This window comes from Lepidochelys kempii, chromosome 2 (genome assembly GCF_965140285.1).
Source record: "Lepidochelys kempii isolate rLepKem1 chromosome 2, rLepKem1.hap1, whole genome shotgun sequence".
Classification (NCBI taxonomy): Eukaryota; Metazoa; Chordata; order Testudines; family Cheloniidae; genus Lepidochelys; species Lepidochelys kempii.
Genome location: NC_136381.1, coordinates 262,625,807 through 262,645,089, shown reverse-complemented (window position 1 = coordinate 262,645,089; position 19,283 = coordinate 262,625,807). Strand labels below are relative to the sequence as shown.

The 19,283-nt window shown below is 41.5% G+C and overlaps 1 protein-coding gene across 1 annotated transcript in view; it reads left to right on the top strand.

Moving 5' to 3' along the window:
• The window catches only part of OBSCN (obscurin, cytoskeletal calmodulin and titin-interacting RhoGEF), a 291,841-nt gene that overhangs the window by 115,861 nt on the left and 156,697 nt on the right, over window positions 1-19,283 (top strand). The window contains exons 37-43 of the mRNA XM_078851342.1: window positions 3,150-3,416; window positions 4,812-5,075; window positions 8,593-8,856; window positions 10,620-10,883; window positions 15,230-15,496; window positions 15,930-16,193; window positions 19,016-19,282. Of these exons, the coding sequence (XP_078707468.1) occupies window positions 3,150-3,416; window positions 4,812-5,075; window positions 8,593-8,856; window positions 10,620-10,883; window positions 15,230-15,496; window positions 15,930-16,193; window positions 19,016-19,282 (1,857 nt within the window). The remainder of the gene's footprint in view (window positions 1-3,149; window positions 3,417-4,811; window positions 5,076-8,592; window positions 8,857-10,619; window positions 10,884-15,229; window positions 15,497-15,929; window positions 16,194-19,015; window position 19,283) is intronic.

Below are 19,283 nucleotides of genomic sequence, written 5' to 3'. Positions count from 1 at the left end.
TTACACTTGTGTGTGTGGCGACCAGAGGACAACAGCTGCTTTAACAGTGAATGGTAAATGTGCCCAAAATTAAATAGGTTGTTTTATATTTATCTCCTCTATGGAACTCAAGATGTTGGCATTCAGCATTCACACTGATCCATGGCTGCTCCTCTGATCCCTTGTTCGCTGCAGTTTTGGAAAGAGGACTCATATCCTCAGCTTTGTGGTGACACTGGGTCACCTTGATAAAGAACATTCCCCCGTGTGGTATTGGTTTGCCACAGTCCAGCTATGTTCCCTCATTTCTTTTCCTTCTTTATGCACAACTTATTCTCATCCTTATTGCTACAAGCTGTCTCCATTCTAAGAATGATGCACATGTATTTAACTGTATATTTTACTTAGTTTCCTTCTTTTAGGGCTTTGAAATGTGTGATTGGAAAAAAATGGGTTATCACAAAAAAAACACAAAAAAATCCTACTCACTGCATTCTGGTTCTGATACAGTCTCTGTCTATATTGCATTCTTCAGCCTTGCCTGCATTTTTCCAAGAAGAACTGAATAACAAGGAAGTTTCAGAGGGTGAGACAGTCACTCTGCACTGTAAATTGAGCAAGCCCGCCCCAGTGGAGTGGAAGAAGGGACAAAAGGTTCTCAGACCAAGTGAAAAATGCAAAATAAGACAGGAGGGTCCCTTTGCTGAACTGTTGATCCTTGATCTGGATTTGATGGATGCTGGAGATTACACTTGTGTGTGTGGAGAACAGCAGACTACAGCGACCTTGACAGTGAATGGTAAAAAGAAACACGCAGCAGATGTCCCAGATAAAATGATATAACTCTATAATTTCCTCCCCTTTAAAATTCCTTTTCCAATATAATGTTTTATCCTCACCTTCATTCCACCCCCGGTATCCCTGTGTATTTAATTTCTTTATCTTTCTTTGCATTCTCCCTCTTGAGAGCTGCATGTAATTGCATTCATAGGCATTATATGTGCAAATATCAAAGGCAGTACAGACACCTAAATGTTTCTTTTCCCCAACTCAAATACAAATTCAGTCTAGTTTTTTGGTCTATATATGTGGTGGTTTGAAAGTTTTTCCTTAGGGATTGTGTTATAAAATGGGACTATATTATCTCACTTCAGATTACGTGGAATGTTGGGTCTGTGTTCCTACGGTGACCAGATGGTAATCATCATCTTATGCCATTACATAGAGGATAGTTTAGTGAAAATGATCGACTTTTTTTTATGCTATTGTAGATTCTGTCACTTATTTTGAATTGTTTCTTGGCCCCTCTAAAATATTTTAGTGCAGCAAAAAGTTGACACCATGGTTTCTAGTTATGTTCCCTTCTAAAGAGTTCTGTTTTAGAGAGAACACAGACACTAATCTGCATGGGTATTATTTATGTCAAGGGAAAACATTTTGGGCCTGATATTGAAAAGCGGTCTCTGATTATACTCCTGTGATTTTGCTGAGACAAATACTAATGGTTATGTAGCATTTTGATATATAATCACCTGATTTTTATCAACCGATCAGATTGATAGATGTTGAAATGCTATAAAATAACCCTACGCAATTGAGGGCACAAAATCAGAAGCCCGACTGAGACCTTTTTCTTTAAAAAAAAAAAAAGTCTTTGGGGCTACAGTGACAGCATTGATTTAGATAACTAACAGAGGAGAGCATTTGTAGTTCTGAGTTTCTCCGCTCTGATACCCTTCTGTCCATATCACATTCATTCTGCAGTTCTGCCTATACTTTTCACCAAAGAACTGAAGAATCAAGAAGCTACAGAAGGTGAAAGTGCCATTCTGCACTGCGAGCTAAACAAGGTTGCTCCTACCGTGGAGTGGAAGAAGGGACACAAGATCCTCAAACTGAGCGACAAGTATAAAATGAGACGGGAAGGTGTTGTTGTTGAGTTGATAATCCAAGACCTAGAAGTGACAGATGCTGGAAATTATACCTGTGTGTGTGGAGACCAACAGACCATGGCGGCTGTAACTGTAAATGGTAAAAGAAGAAGCATGCTAAAAATAATTCCATTTTCCCCTCCATTGCTTTGGATAGACTCACTCCTTTCCTGATGTAACCTATAGGCCTTTTTCATCCCTCGCTAAGGTCCTGATCCAAAGCTCATAGAAGTCAAAGAAAAGGTGCTCACTGACTTCAGTCAGGTTTGGATCAAGCTCTTACACAGACACAAAACAGTGAAAATAGATAAGAATGGGACCCTGCATAGCCAGAACTGCTGCTGCTTTTCTGTTTCCAGGCCATTGTTTCTTCACTGGAAGTTTCTTTGTTGGAGTTACTGTTCTCCTCATGCTCCCAATAAGCTGTTAGCTTAGTAAGGCCTATAGCCTGACTCATATTTAGGCTTTACAACAAACCGAAAAGTTGCATCCCATTCTGTCCTTAAGAAAAATTGATTCTTTCCCTGTGCTCCAGCTTTGAGACAGAAAAGTGATTACATACAGTCCTGTATGTAAAGGGCATTGCTGTAGAGTTCCCATGCTCTCACAATGAGAGCGGGTCAAAACTTTTCATGTGGAAAGTTTTCCCACTGAAAAATATAGTTTTGCTGAAACAGACATTTATTTTTATGGGGAATAAGGTCAAATCAGGTGAAATTTTTTTTTGTTTCCTTCAGGATATTTCTAAACAAAATTTCCTTTTCAAATTAACATTTCAAAATGAGGCTTTGTTTTGTTTTGACGTAGAATGTCATTTCGTTTTGTGTAGAAATCTCAGGTTGAAACAAGAAAAAAATCATTTTGAAACTTCTCATGGGAAAACCAAAATGTTTCAACTGAAAAGTTTTGAATGAAGATTTTTTCATTTGAAATTTCACGGGGGAAAACATGGTTTTTTGACCTGCTCTTCTGATCCTCTTGTCCACTTCCTTCTGTAATGATTTGTGACGATTGTGAGGCTTCTGCTCCTTTCTACCAATACTGCATTTCTGGGCATGGGGGTTATCTGATTATCTATTTGTTCCTCATATTGATTATATGAGAGCAGTGAAGCTGATCTAATGACAGCTGATGGTCCAGTTCTGATAACTCAGGAGGAATTAACTGGAAAATGAGGGGAACATTTAGTTTTTACTTTTCGCATTTTTAAATCCAACTGTCCTTATTGCTGTCCCTCAGTCCTGCCTGCATTTTTCAAGGAGGGATTGAAGAATAAGGAAGCCTCAGAAGGTGCAACAGCCACTCTGCACTGTGAGCTGAGCAAAGTCCCTGTCCTCGTGGAGTGGAAGAAGGGGCAAAAAACGCTCAAACCCAGTGAAAAGTACAGAATGCGACAGGAAGGTGCCATTGCAGAGCTGTTGATCCGTGACCTGGATGTACAAGATACAGATGATTATACCTGTGTGTGTGGAGACCAGAAGACCTCTGCTGTCTTGACAGTCCATGGTAAACAAAAATTCCACCTTACAAGAGAAATATTCCAGAGAGCTTCACTCCCTTTGGAATTCCCTTCCTGACCTGTTTTACTGTTAGTTTTCACTTTTCCTTTTTTTTCTTTCTATAGTGCCCATCTGTATTTCATTTCACCTCACCTTGTCTCTTGGTATTAAAATAATCTTCCTTATTGTGAACTAAAAGGGGGTACAGATGCCTTCCTTTTCTAGATCCATTTTGTGTTTTTACAGAGTAAAAACTTTATATGTACTTAGTAAGGCCAACATTTTCTAGGCCCCAAGAATGTACTTAGGCTTCTAAATAAAAGTGGCCTGATTTTCAGAAGATTTGAATACTCGCAACTCTGATTGAAGTCAATGGATTTCAGTGCCTGACTTGAGGAAACCATATCTGAAAATTTTGGCTTCCATTTGGTTATGGACTTTTTGGAGAAATCAGACCCTCAGGATTAAATGGTTCCCAGTATTTCTTGGGGGTAACCATGATATGTGCTAATGATGAAATTACAACATCCAATCTGATGGGTGCCGATGGTAATTTTATTGTTAGTTTTGCTGTCATGAGCCGTTGTCCTGGAGCTAGGAGTGCTGGGGGTACTGCCGCACCCCCTGGCTTGAAGTCAAAAGCCAAATACATGGTTTCCACAGTTTTCATCATCAGCACCCGCTCTATAAAGATTGTTCCAGCACCCCTGGTGGTGAGTGATACAAAACAGTCTTAATTACACTATCAGCGGTGTTAATTTATTTATAGTGCTGATCAATGGATAAATCTTAAGAGACCCTGTTCAGTTTAGATAAATCTCAAAGTTCAGATGCTTTTGAAATCATAGTTCAACCTTTGCAGCACATCTATGTCCTGTCCCCTTTCCCTGCATTTTATTCCTTCCTTCTCTCCCAAACGCAGTCTTCTCTTTCACACCAAGCCCACGCTTCCTTTTCCTCACAAACAATCTTCTGCACATTTGTTTATAAGCCCATTAAAAACCTTATTACCGATTGTTTGAATACTTCTCAAGAAAGGTATTTTTGATACCGAACTGACAATTATCATGTTCTGGAAGTTATGTCTTAATGCCATACATATGCTTAGGCTGCTAAATCAATATCTAAAGAGACAAGGTGGGTGAGGTAATATTTTTTTATTGGGCCAACTTCTGTTGGTGAGAGAGATTCTGTGTAAGATTGAAAGCTAGTCTCTCTCAACAATAGAAATTGGTCCAATAAAAGATATTACCTCACCCACCTTCTCTCTCTAATATCCTGGGACCGACACAGCTACCACAACACTGCATAAATCAAGATCTAGTAATTTAAAAGAAAGGTATAAATTAAAGTCTGAGTTTATGGATTTTGATGCACTTTCTGTCCCTATTCCATCCCCCAGCTCTGCCTGCACTGTTCAAAAAGGAACTCAAAAATGAGGAAGCCACAGAAAGTGGGACAGCTACTCTCCACTGTGAGTTGACCAAAGCTTCTCCAGTGGAGTGGATGAAGGCTCAAAAGGTGCTCAAAGTTAGTGACAAATATAAAATGAGACAGAAGGGTGCCATTGCTGAGCTGACAATCCATGACCTGGATGAACAGGATGCTGGAGATTACACTTGTGTGTGCGGAGACCAGAAGACCACTGCATCCTTGACAGTGCATGGTAAAACAAAAAATAATATGAGATTTTCTACAATGTCCTCTATGATTGCGATTAGGATCACAAACTGATCTTGATATCATCTGTCATTTTATATTGCTACTGTATTTATAACAACCACTATGCATTTTCTTCACTTTAAGTCCATAATTTGGGTTTGGTACAACGTTATGGAGGTTTTTCTGCTCCTTTTTGTCATGTTAATAGAATTTGGGGGTAAATAATTAAGTCATGGCAAAATTACATGCAACAGTTTGAGTTTTCCCCTTAATTAATTTCTTTAATCATATTACTGAGATTTCATTTATTTTAATAGGTAACTTGAGAGAAGATGAGTGGGAAACCAAGTTGACCCACAATAGCTTGCAATTTTAAATAGTACATTGGATACGTTTTAAATGCTAACCTAATAACAGCACAAGTAGACTAGGCGTACCTTCTTGAAAGTTCAGGGCAAGCTTTCTTTTATTGTATATGTCAGACGATGCCTCTCAGTCCTAACCTGCTACACTGCAGCTGTTCTAACACTGAGCTTGACTGTCTCAGAGAACAGACTGCCAGTTTGGTTGTAATGCGCTGAACTTCGTGCACTGGAAAAATGTCAACCAAGGACTCAGATGAGACCCATGAAATCATTTTAATTTGTTTTTTAGATACTGTATGTTGTAACCCAAATTACTAGAGACTGAAGATTAATACACTAATCTCCTGGAGCCACCCAGCTGCAATTAGTTCTTGAATTTTAATGCACTCTCTGTTCATCCTATGCTCCTCAGTCCTTCCTCCACGTTTTAAAAAAGAATTGAAGAATTTGGAAGCCAGAGAAGGTGAAGCAGCCATTCTGTGCTGTGAGCTGACCAAGGTCGCTGCCCCAGTGGAATGGAAGAAGGGTCCCAAAGTGCTGAAACCAAGTGACAAGTTTAGAATGAGACAGGAAGGCACCATTGCTGAGTTAGTGATCCATGATTTAGATCTGACAGATGCTGGAGATTATACATGCACGTATGGAGACCAAAAAACCACAGCTGCCTTAACAGTGAATGGTAAATAATATATCCCAAATTAAGTGCATAATTTTCTACTATCTGTTCTGTGAAAAATAATGGTATCATCAACTGGATTACAGCCCTACTTTCAGCCTGCGATAATTTAGTCTGTATATCTAAAAAGTTAAAATCCATATGCTATAATTTTCTTAAATATTGCTGATGAATTTAGCAAAATTTTAGCGGAAATAGAAATAGACTGTTGGCATTGTTTGGACCAGATGTTGGTCATGCACTCATTGCAGAAATTTCCACAGAGAGTTGGGAAATACACCTCAATTTCAACGGCAAATCCTTCTGATTTTCATGTTAAATAGTAGGTGTTAAAACAGTAACGTTAATTTTATCACGATAAATGTTATGATGTTACATTCCAAGAACGGGGGATATCATGATAACAGCCAACACCATGATAAGAGACATGTTTCCTTATCAATTTTGAACAGTGTATTAAATTTCCTTGGCAGGAAATATAATCGTTGCTACTCTCTCTGGGAGGTCGGTAATGCGACATCCAGTGGCTAGTTGATGACACTGGTATGTTAGTGAATTTGCACAAAGCACGAAAACCACCAACACTTAACAGGAGCACCGTGTGAAGGTTGTTGTCTTGCTCTTTGAAACTTTCTTTAAATAGAAAATGAGGCAAACACCTGTATGCGACTGTGGTCACCAGGCATAAGCAATGGAGCACATCATATCTGAATGTCTCCTTCGTTCTTTTGCCAGGGGCCTGAAGGACATTCACCAGCACACTGCTGCAGCAATGTGCTGGCTATCAAATCTAGATATCAACAATTACAAATTTATACTCACCCAAGCCATACGAAAGAAGAAGAAGAATTTCCTTGGGGAGGTACTGACAGTCGTGTTATATTGAACTAGGCATATTGCAAGGACACATCTAAATGAGAAAGGACATGTCAGCCAGTGCCATTTCATTTGTGACCCTATTAGTTTATTTATTATTTGTATTACACTAGCTCCTAGAAACGTCAATCAGGTTTAGGAATCATTTGTTCTAGGCACGATACAAATACAGTAAAAAGGAGGTCCCTGCCCTGAAGGGGATCTGAAAGACGAGGATGGTTCTCTAGCTGTTTCATTCTGTGGGGCACCTTATAAAAAGAGAGATCTGCCTTAGGATAGGGTCTTTTCTGAACCTCCCAAGCCACCACTATGTGGTCCTCAGTATGATTAATTCTGTTTCAGGGAAGGCTTTGCAGACCAATGGTGGTCCATGGATCACAATTTGATAATTCTGTGGGTTAGTGTGTTTGATGTCTGTGCCAGGTAGTTGCCGTAATGTGAATGTTCATGTACTCTGTCCATTCTGAACTCCTCAGCTCTGCCTGCACGCTTCAAGGAAGAAATGACAAATGAGGAAGCCACGGAAGGTGGGAGAGCCACTCTGCGCTGTCAGCTGACCAAGGTTGCTTCGGTGGAGTGGAAAAAGAAGCACAAGGCACTCAAACCAAGTGACAAATATACAATGAGGCAGGAAGGTGCCATTGCAGAACTAGTCATCCATGATGTAGAAGTCAAGGACTCTGGCGATTATACCTGTGTATGTGGAGACCAGAAGACAATGGCAGCTTTGATAGTGCATGGTAAAAAAAAATAATCAGAATTTTCTTTTTAAACTTGTGATTTTTCTACCATCCCCTTTGGAAAACTCAATACTGACAGCCACTAAGCTCCCATTCTCATCTTACCATAATCGGACTCTTCTATAATACATTTTCCTTCCTTTTTCCTGATCTCCATCTAACTCACTGGAGCCCTATTTCTTGTACTAGCTCTTAACACCCTGTGTGTTTTTCTATTTTCCATCTAATCTGTGCATGTTTCGTGCTTACATTATACTTCTTCTGGAAGGATTTCACTTACTTGCATTGTTTTTGTGTTGCTTGTTTCAGAATGAGCCAGGAGAGAAGGTGGGGCTGGAATTTTTATATTTCTTAAATGAGAAGAGAGGTCTTTGGTTATAATTTAACATTTGGCTGACAGTTTTAAGGGCTCAGGATAGTAATACTGCAAGCAAGCGATGGTTCTGTGCAGTCTTTCTTACAATTCTAACAATACATCCTGCATATTTGTCTACTTATTTGGCCCACGTCGCCTCAGTATCTGAGACATTATTCAGGTTTATCTGCACAATCTCCCTGTCGGGTAGGGAAGTATTATCATCGTGCCCATGGGGCACTTGTCCAAGGTCACAAAGAAATTCTGTTCTAGAACCAGGAACTGAATTCAGATCTCCTGAATCTCTGTTCTTGCCTGACTCTCCTCCTTCCATCATCGTCCTGACCAACAAGACATTTGCTCTTCCAGTCTTGAACCTCTTATGAGGTGACCAATTCCGTAATGAGTGGAAGAATATTTAGACATGGACAGAAGCTTGTGACCATCAATTGAATTTATTTGTCATCTCTGGAGGTTGTGAGAATGTTCCCTCACTCTTTGTTCCTTAGCCCTACCGGTGCTTTTCCAAGAAGAATTAAGAAATGAAGAAGCTACAGAAGGTGGTGCAGCCGCTCTGCGCTGTGAGCTGACCAAGGCTGCCCCAGTGGAGTGGAAGAAGGGACACAAGGTGCTCAAGCCAAGTGACAAATACAAAATGAGGCAGAAGGATACCACTGCAGAGCTGGAGATCCACAATCTAGATGACAATGATGCTGGTGATTATACCTGTGTGTGTGGAGATCAGCAGAGCACAGCTGTCTTAGCAGTACATGGTAATTACAAGTATCATAATGAAGTTAATAATTTTCTAATAACTTTAATAATTTTCAGGTTCATCCAGTGGATTCAAACATCTGTCCTTGTGTAATTTGTCATTTCTGTACTTTTTCCTTTATTATATTTGTTGCATATAGGAGTCATAGTAATTAATTTGTTTTTTGTTGAGCCTCCCTCCCCGGAACCCCAACTCCATAATACAATATCTGTGTTAACAGCCTGATCCAGTTACCACTCATTACAGAATAAGTGTGGGATCAGGCCATGTGACAGGGTGCTCTGGTCACGGCAGGCCGGTCCCCCTCCTGCCCGTTCTGGGAATTAGCTCTGTGCAGCCCATGCCCCTTCTTGGGGTTACACTCTGTCTATTTCTCCCTCTGTGGTCCCTCTCTGACTCCAGGAACTGCAGCCTCTGCTTTGTGACTCAGCTGTCCAGCCAGGCCACTGTGTGGTTTCCCTTCTGGGGATGTGTGTCAAAGTCCCTGCTCACTAGCAATCTCAGGCAGTCCTCCCATTCTCTGCTCCAGGTGCCACTCCCTCTGTGGCTGGTGAGGGAACCAAGGTCCACCCTCTACTCCGGGTTCCAGCTCAGGGACCCTCTAAGCAGCATCCAAAGTGTGATTCCTTCCTGCACCTTGCTGCTTTTCTCTGAGCCTCTTCCTTTCCTCCTGGCCCTCCCCACTCCCTGGGGTTTGCCAGCCTCTCAACTCCTTCCTCCCAAGGTGTAACCAGCAGGTATTTGTCATCCCCACCCCCCTGCCACCCAGCACACCTCCCTTCTCCCAGGGAGTGACTGCAGACTACCTCCCTGCAGCCCCCTCTGCTTCCAAGTTCCTGTCTTTCTATAAATCCCTCCCATTCCCACACAGTCGAGATTCCCCTAATTAGGGCTTTCCTCCCAGGCCTAATGCTCCCAGATTGCAGCCTAACTGGCTGATTGGACCCACTTGGCCCAATTCAGCTCTTGCAGCACCAGTGTGGGGAGTATACCCCATCACATGCCCTAAGACAGCTCTCTCTTTTTATCACCTTCTTCCAGCCTGTGATGTTTTCTACGCCCCTTTCTTCCACCTATTCTCTGGTGGTTGTGCTCAGAGCTCCATTTTAATGCTCTGTCTTTTACATCCTCCAGCTCTGCCTGCGCTCTTCAAAGAAGAACTGAAGAACGAGGAAGTTACAGAAGGTGGAACAGCCACTCTGCGCTGTGCGCTGACCAAAGCCACTCAAGTAGAGTGGATGAAAGGGGACAGTTTGCTCAAAGCGAGTGACAAATACAAAATGAGACAGGAGGGCACTGTTGTTAAACTGATTATTCATGATCTAGAACTGAAGGATGCTGGAGATTATACCTGTGTGTGTGGAGACCAGAAGACAGCTGCTGGCTTGATAGTGCATGGTAAAGCAAAAAATCAAAATTCAATTGCCTACCACCCCATCTGCTATAATTTTTACCTGCATCTGTGTCTGGGGCTTTTTTTTTTTTTTTAGTAGTTGATTGTTTATATGCATTTATAATTTTTGTGTTACTTTGCTCTTTATCGCTTGTCTTATTTCTTGGAATTTCATTGGGTGCATTAACAGTCCTGAAATATATTGTGAGGAAAGGAGCTGATTGCAAAGAGTTCTCACCTTCCTTTGTTCATGCTGCTTTTCTTGTTTCCTCTTTACAGTGTAATTTTTGTCCATTTTCCCCCAATCACACCAGCCACCTGGCACTTACAGTGTTTAATGTACTGTCCATCCATTCTGTGATCCTCAGCTCTGCCTGCGCTTTTCAAAGAAGAACTGAAGAACTTGGAAGTCACAGAAGGCAAAACAGCCACTCTGCATTGTGAGCTGAACAAGCCTGCTTCAGTGGAGTGGAAGAAAGGGCACAAGATACTCAAGGCGAGTGAAAAATACAGCATGAGACAGGATAGTGTCACTGCTGAGCTGGAGATCCATGATCTAGGTCTGCAGGATGCAGGAGATTACACATGCATGTGTGGCGACCAGCAGACCACAGCTACGTTGATAGTAAATGGTAAATAATATATTCCAAATTAACGCTTAATACTTTACCATTTGTTCCTGTGAAACTTATTATTGTTCCACAGAAGATTCACCTAATTCTCTTGGGCTCTTATTAATTTGTGTATAGCTGAAGAAGGAGAACTTCTTGTTTCCATATGACTTAGATGGTAAATTTAAAAAAGTATTCAATGTTCGTGATCATCCAGTGTGGAGACTGGCTGGATTGAATGTAGATGTGGAGCAGGGCACAGGCTCAGCATGGATTCACCAAGGGAAGGTCATGCCTGACTAATCTAATTGCCTTCTATGATGAGATTACTGGTTCTGTGGATGAAGGGAAAGCAGTGGATGTATTGTTTCTTGACTTTAGCAAAGCTTTTGACATGGTCTCCCACAGTATTCTTGTCAGCAAGTTAAAGAAGTATGGACTGGATGAATGCACTATAAGGTGGGTAGAAAGTTGGCTAGATTGTCGGGCTCAATGGGTAGTGATCAATTGCTCCATGTCTAGTTGGCAGCCGGTGTCAAGTGGAGTGCCCCAGGGGTCGGTCCTGGGGCCGGTTTTGTTCAATATCTTCATAAATGATCTGGAGGATGGTGTGGATTGCACTCTCAGCAAATTTGCGGATGATACTAAACTGGGAGGAGTGGTAGATATGCTGGAGGGGAGGGATAGGATACAGAAAGACCTAGACAAATTGGAGGATTGGGCCAAAAGAAATCTGATGAGGTTCAATAAGGATAAGTGCAGAGTTCTGCACTTAGGACGGAAGAACCCAATGCACAGCTACAGACTAGGGACCGAATGGCTAGGCAGCAGTTCTGCGGAAAAGGACCTAGGGGTGACAGTGGACGAGAAGCTGGATATGAGTCAGCAGTGTGCCCTTGTTGCCAAGAAGGCCAATGGCATTTTGGGATGTATAAGTGGGGCATAGCGAGCAGATCGAGGGACGTGATCGTTCCCCTCTAGTCGACATTGGTGAGGCCTCATCTGGAGTACTGTGTCCAGTTTTGGGCCCCACACTACAAGAAGGATGTGGATAAATTGGAGAGAGTCTAGCGAAGGGCAACAAAAATGATTAGGGGTCTGGAACACATGAGTTATGAGGAGAGGCTGAGGGAACTGGGATTGTTTAGTTTGCAGAAGAGAAGAATGAGGGGGGATTTGATAGCTGCTTTCAACTACCTGAGAGGTGGTTCCAGAGAGGATGGTTCTAGACTATTCTCAGTGGTAGAAGAGGACAGGACAAGGAGTAATGGTCTAAAGTTGCAGTGGGGGAGGTTTAGGTTGGATATTAGGAAAAACTTTTTCACTAAGAGGGTGGTGAAACACTGGAATGCGTTACCTACGGAGGTGGTAGAATCTCCTTCCTTCGAGGTTTTTAAGGTCAGGCTTGACAAAGCCCTGGCTGGGATGATTTAATTGGGGATCGGTCCTGCTTTGAGCAGGGGGTTGGACTAGATGACCTCCTGAGGTCCCTTCCAACCCTGATATTCTATGATTCTATGTTATATACACTTCCCCACACACTTTTTACAATCCACCTCAAACCAAGCTGATCCATTGTATGTTGAGCTTCCTCTGTGCCATGATTGTCATATGAACTTTATTTTCCAGGACATAATGATATTGACCACAATCTGACTGGCCAGAGTGAAATCCAAACTAACCAGATTTGATCCTAAGTTATGAGAGGTGAAAGGCTACAGAATTAGTTCATGGTACCAGCCAGTTACCACAGACTTTTCAGTTTTAATGCATTGTCTGTTTACCTCATATTCCCCAGCCCTGCCTGTACTTTTCAAGCAAGAACTAAAGAATGAGGAAGTTGCAGAAGGCGGATCAGTCACTCTGCGCTGCGAACTAACCAAAGCTGCTCCTGTGGAGTGGAAAATAGGGCACATTGTGGTCAAAACAAGTGACAAATATAAAATGAGACAGCAGGGTGCCATTGCAGAGTTGGTTATCCATGATGTAGAACTGAAGGATGCTAGAGATTATACCTGTGTGTCTGGGGATCAGAAGACAACAGCTGCTTTAACAGTACATGGTAAAAAAAAACCTGTCAATATTCAATACTAATATGAATACTAATTTTCTAGTATCACTCCTGAAACTCAAACTGTCAGACACTGGAATCATATAATGACTCGATATTAATTTGCAATTTCTCTGTTGCTTCTTCCATCCTACTTACTATTCATTTCTTTGTACGGGATAATACTTTGGGTCAGAATTCCTGGGCATTGCCAACCCACCCCTCAACAAGGAGAAAGTAAAGGAAGTTCCTTTCAGTTTTTCTCAAGCTCTTTCATCTTGTGTATTTTTCTCATTTTCTTCCACCTCCATTTCATCAGCTGACCCCAGCCAATTGTGATTCTTCCATAAGTGTTAACATCTGATCTATTGTGCCCTCAGCTCTACCTGCATGTTTCAAAAAAGAATTGAGGAACAAGGAAGCTACAGAAGGTGAAGCTGTCATTCTTCGCGGTGAGCTGACCAAAGCTGCTCAGGTGGAGTGGAAGAAAGGGCAAAAGGTGCTCGAAGCCAGTGAGAAATACAAAATGAGACAAGAAGGTGCCATAGCAGAGCTGGTGATCCACAATCTAGATTTGAAGGATACTGATGATTATACCTGTGTGTGTGGAGACCAGCAGACCACAGCTACCTTAACAATAAATGGTAAAAATAAACTGTCAGCTAATATACTATCAGTGATTATGCTGTTTTATTCTGCTGCCTCCTTAGAAACAAATTTGGAAATGAATCCTTGCTCTGTGTACACATTTCCTTAATCTGTTGTACTTCTGTCCACCTCATTCATTGCAACTCCTTTTGTTTGGAATAACTTTCCTAGGCTCTGAAGACATGGAGGTTGTTTATACAAAAAATCCTATCCTATCCCATCTTGCTTTATGTGACACATCCTAATGCTCCCTGTCCTTCCCTAAAGCATGGGTTTTTCCTTTCTTCTGACTCCTCCTTTTCTGGGCAGTATTCTTTCCCTGTCCTCCTTTCGTAGTCAACACTCATTATGCACGAGGCAGATTTGGGTGAAATTTGCATCATAAAAATTAGTTTAGCACTAGGGTTTTGTTCCTGTAGCCATTGTTTGTGTCTCATATGGATGTTTTTATTTTGGGATATGATTTCTGAGGAGATAAGTGAGAAGCCAACATTCTTTGGTCATGTTTTTGAGGCTTTCCTGTAGACCTCAATTTAAAGTCAGAAGTGTGTGATTTATGTTTTGCCATCTAGTTGCTTTCATTATTTTAGCTTGTAAGTTGTCTGAGAACTTATCGGTAGACCAGCCTCCAAGAGATCATGTCCATATAGATAGAATAGTAATATATCTAGCAGCGTAAATTGTCAATTCCATTAATGTAGGCACTACATCTCATTTGTAATGCTGAGATACTAGCCCATGTGGTTAATCGGGAACAATAGTCATGAATATGTTATCAGACATTGTTTAGAGGAGATTGTTTTCTTTAGAGGGTTGGTGAGACGTATCAAGGCAGATATCTGAAGAAGATAAATGAGGAATGCGTAAACAGAAAAGTCATATCCTGGGGAAGGAGGACAAGTTAGGGTTAAAAGTTCTGTGAAGTTTGGATTACTTCTCCGCTCATGGTGAGCCCGTTGGCCCTGAATGCATTTTTAAAAGAAGAACTAAAGAATGAAGAGAAAACCAAAGCAAGGAACCATGCCTCACAGTCAGCTGACCAAGGCAGCTCTAGTGGAGTGGAAAAAGGGGGCAGAAGGAATTGAAAGCAAGTGAGAAATACAAAATGAGACAGAAGGAGGCCATTAAGACAGCTAATGATCTCCAATCTAGGTGGAGGATACAAAGATTATGGTCTTAATGCTCCCCTTGCTGACATGAAAGATAGGTCCATCAATGGCTATTAGCCAAGATGGTCAGGGATGCAACCCCATATTCTGGATGTACCTAGCCTCTGATTGCCAGAAGCTGGGAGTGGATGACTGAGGATGGATCACTCAGTGATCGCCTTTTCTGTTCATTCCCTCTTAAGCATCTGCATTGGCCACTTGTTGGAAGACAGGATACTGGCCTGACCCAGTATGGCCGTTCTTATGTTATGTAAGTCAGGAGTAAAACTACTGAGGTCAGTAACGTTTCACAAATGTAAAACCAAACAAAACAATACAAGAATTCAGACATACATTTCAATTGGGATATAATATCACTTTTCACTTCTCTTCTGTTTCTCCGTTTCTCTCAAGCCCTATCCTCCTTCACTCTTTTCTTCTTTCCCCTCCACCTCCTTTTTTTCAACTACAGCAGCTAATTGCATCAGTTTGTAACACACTGTATATATTGCATCCTTCAGCTCTGCCTCCATCTTTCAAAGAAGAAATGTGCAATGAGGAAGCCACAGAAGGTGGAACAGTCACTCTGCACTGTGAGCTGACCAAGGTTGCTGCCCCAGTGGAGTGGAAGAAGGGGCACAGAGTGCTCAGACCGAGTGACAAGTACACAATGAGACAGGAAGGTTGCATTGTGGAGCTGGTGGTCCATGGTTTAGACCTGAAGGATGCTGGAGTTTACACCTGTGTGTGTGGAGACCAGAAGACCACAGCTGCCTTAACAGTGCATGGTAAAATAAATAGCTATGAGACACCACATGTATGCATTTTTATTTACTGTCTTATTATGACAGCAGTATTATTCCATTGCAAGCTCTTCGTTAGCTGGATTTTATTAGCTTGTTGTGTTCTTTTCCCATGGTTTTAGTTTGTCTTTTTACATGCCCTTATAATTTGCTTGCCTTACTCTTCCTATGGTTTATAATGGGGAAAAGAATTGTCTATATGCAAATGTTCTTAGCTACCTTTTCTCCTTCCATTTTACTTTATATCCTTCTTAAGGTCCTTGTCCATTTCCCACTGAAGCCAATGGGCGGCTTTCCATTGCATTCTATGGACATTGGACCAGGCCTTCATACTGTAGGATTCAACTTTCTCCCCAACACACCAGCCATCTGCCAGTGTGAACTTTCATGCATTCTCCATTCATTTTGTATTCTTCAGCCCTGCCTCCACTGTTCAAAGAAGAACTGAAGAGCTTGGAAGCTACAGAAAATGGAGCAGCCACTCTGCGCTGTGAGCTGACCAAGGCTGCTCCAGTGGAGTGGAAGAAAGGGCACAAAGTGCTCAAAGCCAGTGAGAAATACAAAATGAGACAAGAAGGTGCCATTGCAGAGCTGGCTATCTGCACTCTGGAGGTGAAGGACACCGGAGATTATACCTGCGTGTGTGGAGACCAACAGACCACAGCTACCTTAACAGTAAATGGTAAAAATAAACTGTCAGCTAATATACTATCAGTGATTATTCTGTTTTATTCTGCTGCCTCCTTTGCAACAAAATTGGAAATAAATCCTTGCTCTGTGTTCACATTTCCTTAATCTGTTTCACTGCTCTCCACCTCATTTACTGCAACTCCTTTTGTTTGGAATAACATTCCTTGGCTCTGAAGACATGGAGGTTGTTTATACAAAAAGATCCTATCCTATCCTGTCTCATTGTGCTTTATCCGACCACATCCTAATGCTCCCTGTCCTTCCCTGAAACATGGATTTTATCCTTTCTTCTGACTTCTTTTCTAGGCCATGTTCTTTTCCTGTCCTCCTTCCTTAGTTAACAGTTGTTATGCATGGGGCGGGTTTGACTGAAATTTGCACTATGGTTTGTTTCTATAGACCTTGTTTGTGTCTCCTGTGGGTGTTTTTATTTTGGGGTAAGATTCCTGAGAAGATAAGTGAGAAGCCAACATTCTCTGGGCATGTTTTAGAGGCTTTCCCATGCACCTCGATTTAAAACCAGAAGTGTGTGATTTATGTTTTGCTGTCTAGTTTCTTTCATTATTTTAGCTTGTAAGTTGTCTGAAAACTTATCGGTGGACCAGCCTCCAAGAGATCATGTCCATATAGATAGAATAAGATTACATCTAGCAGTGTAAGTTGTCAATAGGCACTACATCTCATTTGTAATGTTCTTGTGAGAGGTGAGGTTATTCATTAGGGACAGTAAGTAAAAACATGGTCAAACAGAACCAGGAGTTGCTTTCTTTTAAGGATTGGTGTGTCAGTCATATCAAAGCAGATATTAGAACAAGATAAATGAGAAATGTCTGAATGGAAATAGCATGAGAAAGGAAGAGAAATTAGGGTTCAAACTCTGGAATTTTGATGCCCACTTTGTCCATGTTGCATCCCTCAGCCTTGCCAGCACTTTTTAAAGAAGAACTAAAGAATGTGGAAGCTAAAGAAGGTGGAAATGCCACTCTGCACTGTGAGCTGACCAAGGCTGTTCCAGTAGAGTGGAAGAAAGGGCACAAGGTACTCAAAGCAAGTGAGAAATACAAAATGAGACTGGAAGGTGCCATTGCAGAGCTGGTTGTCCATGATCTAGATGAGAAGGATTCAGGAAATTATACTTGTGTGTGTGGAGAACATCAGACCACGGCTGCTTTAACAGTACATGGTAATAATATTTTGTCATGAACTATGTCTAATTTTTCTTATCACCTGCATCCTTGGTAGGAAAACTTGGCTCTGTGTCCACATTTCCTTTATCTGTCATGTCTGCTTCATTCACTGCAGCTCCATTTTTTTAGAATAACATTCCTTAGCTTTGATAAACTGGAGGCTACCTGTATAGAAAAATCCCATTCTGCATCCTCATGAACATCTAACACATCCAATTTCTGCCATTTCCTTTCCTAAAACACAACTCTGACAATTCTTTTGTCTTCCTTTTCTGGCATTTTCTTTCCCCGTCTGTCTACTATTTGTATAGGAAAATAAATACTACTCTGATCACAAGAATAATTTAGACAAAACATCTACTGTAAGAACTGTTTTGCACTAGGGTTCTGTTCCTGCAGCCATTGTCCATTCAGATGGCTTTGCTTTGAAGTCTGATTTTCTGAGGAGATAATGATGATTTCTTGATATGATCTTATTCTATTTTCACACTAATATAAAAATCAGGGGTCACATGGTTGAAGTTGGTACCTCAGTTTCAAACTAGTTTAAGTGGGAAATACATCACATCCAAGGAGTTTGGATTTAGGCCCATAGTTTGGACATGGGATTCAAATTTGGAATTTTGGTCTGACCCAACCTTTACATTTTAATGTTTTGTTTCTTTTCCAATTTGAGACTGTGCCCATTACAACTTGAAAGTTGAGATACTAATCCATGTAGTTAATCGGAGACAATAGTCATGAAAATGTTATCAGACATTGTTTAGAGGGGATTGTTATCTTTAGAGGGTGGGTGAGATGTATCAAGACAGATATCTGAAGCAGATAAATGAGGAACGTGTAAACAGAAAAATCATATCCTGGGGAAGGAGGACAAGTTAGGGTTAAAAGTTCTGTGGAGTTTGGATTACTCCTCTGCTCATGGTGAGCCCATCAGCCTTGAATGCATTTTTAAAAGAAGAACTAAAAAATGAAGAGAAAACCAAAGCAAGGAACCATGCCTCACTGTTAGCTAACCAAAGCAGCTCTAGTGGAGTAGAAGAAGGGGGCAGAAGGAACTAAAAGCAAGCGAGAAATACAAATGAAACAGAAGGGGGCCATTACAGAGCTAATTGTCTCGGATCCAGGTGGAGGATACCAAAGATTATGGTCTTAATGTTCCCCCTCCTGACGTGAAAGATAGGTCCATCAATGGCTATTAGCCAAGATGGTCAGGGATGCAACCCCATATTCTGGATGTACCTAGCCTCTGATTGCAGAAGCTGGGAGTGGATGACTGGGGATGGATCACTCAATGATCGCTTTTTCTGTTCATTCCCTCTTAAGCACCTGCATTGGCCACTGTTGGAAGACAGTATGGCTGTTCTTATGTTATGTAAGTCAGGAGTAAATCTGTTGAGGTCAGTGACGTTTCACTAGTGTAAAATCAGACTAAACAGTACAAGAATTCAGACATACATTTCAATTGGGATATAATATCACTTTTTACTTCTCTGCTGTTTCTCCGTTCCTCTCAAGCCCTATCCTCCTTCACTCTTTTCTGCTTTCCCCTCCACCTCCTGTTTTTTCAACTACAGCAGCTAATTGCCATCAGTTTGTAATGCAGTGTATATATTGCATCCTTCAGCTCTGCCTCCATCTTTCAAAGAAGAAATGTGCAATGAGGAAGCCAGAGAAGGTGGAACAGTCACCCTGCACTGTGAGCTGACCAAGGTCGCTGCCCCAGTGGAGTGGAAGAAGGGTCACAATGTGATCAGATCGAATGACAAGTACACAATGAGACAGGAAGGTTGCATTGTGGAGCTGGTGGTCCATGGTTTGGATCTGAAGGATGCTGGAGATTACACCTGTGTGTGTGGAGACCAGAAGACCACAGCTGCCTTAACAGTGCATGG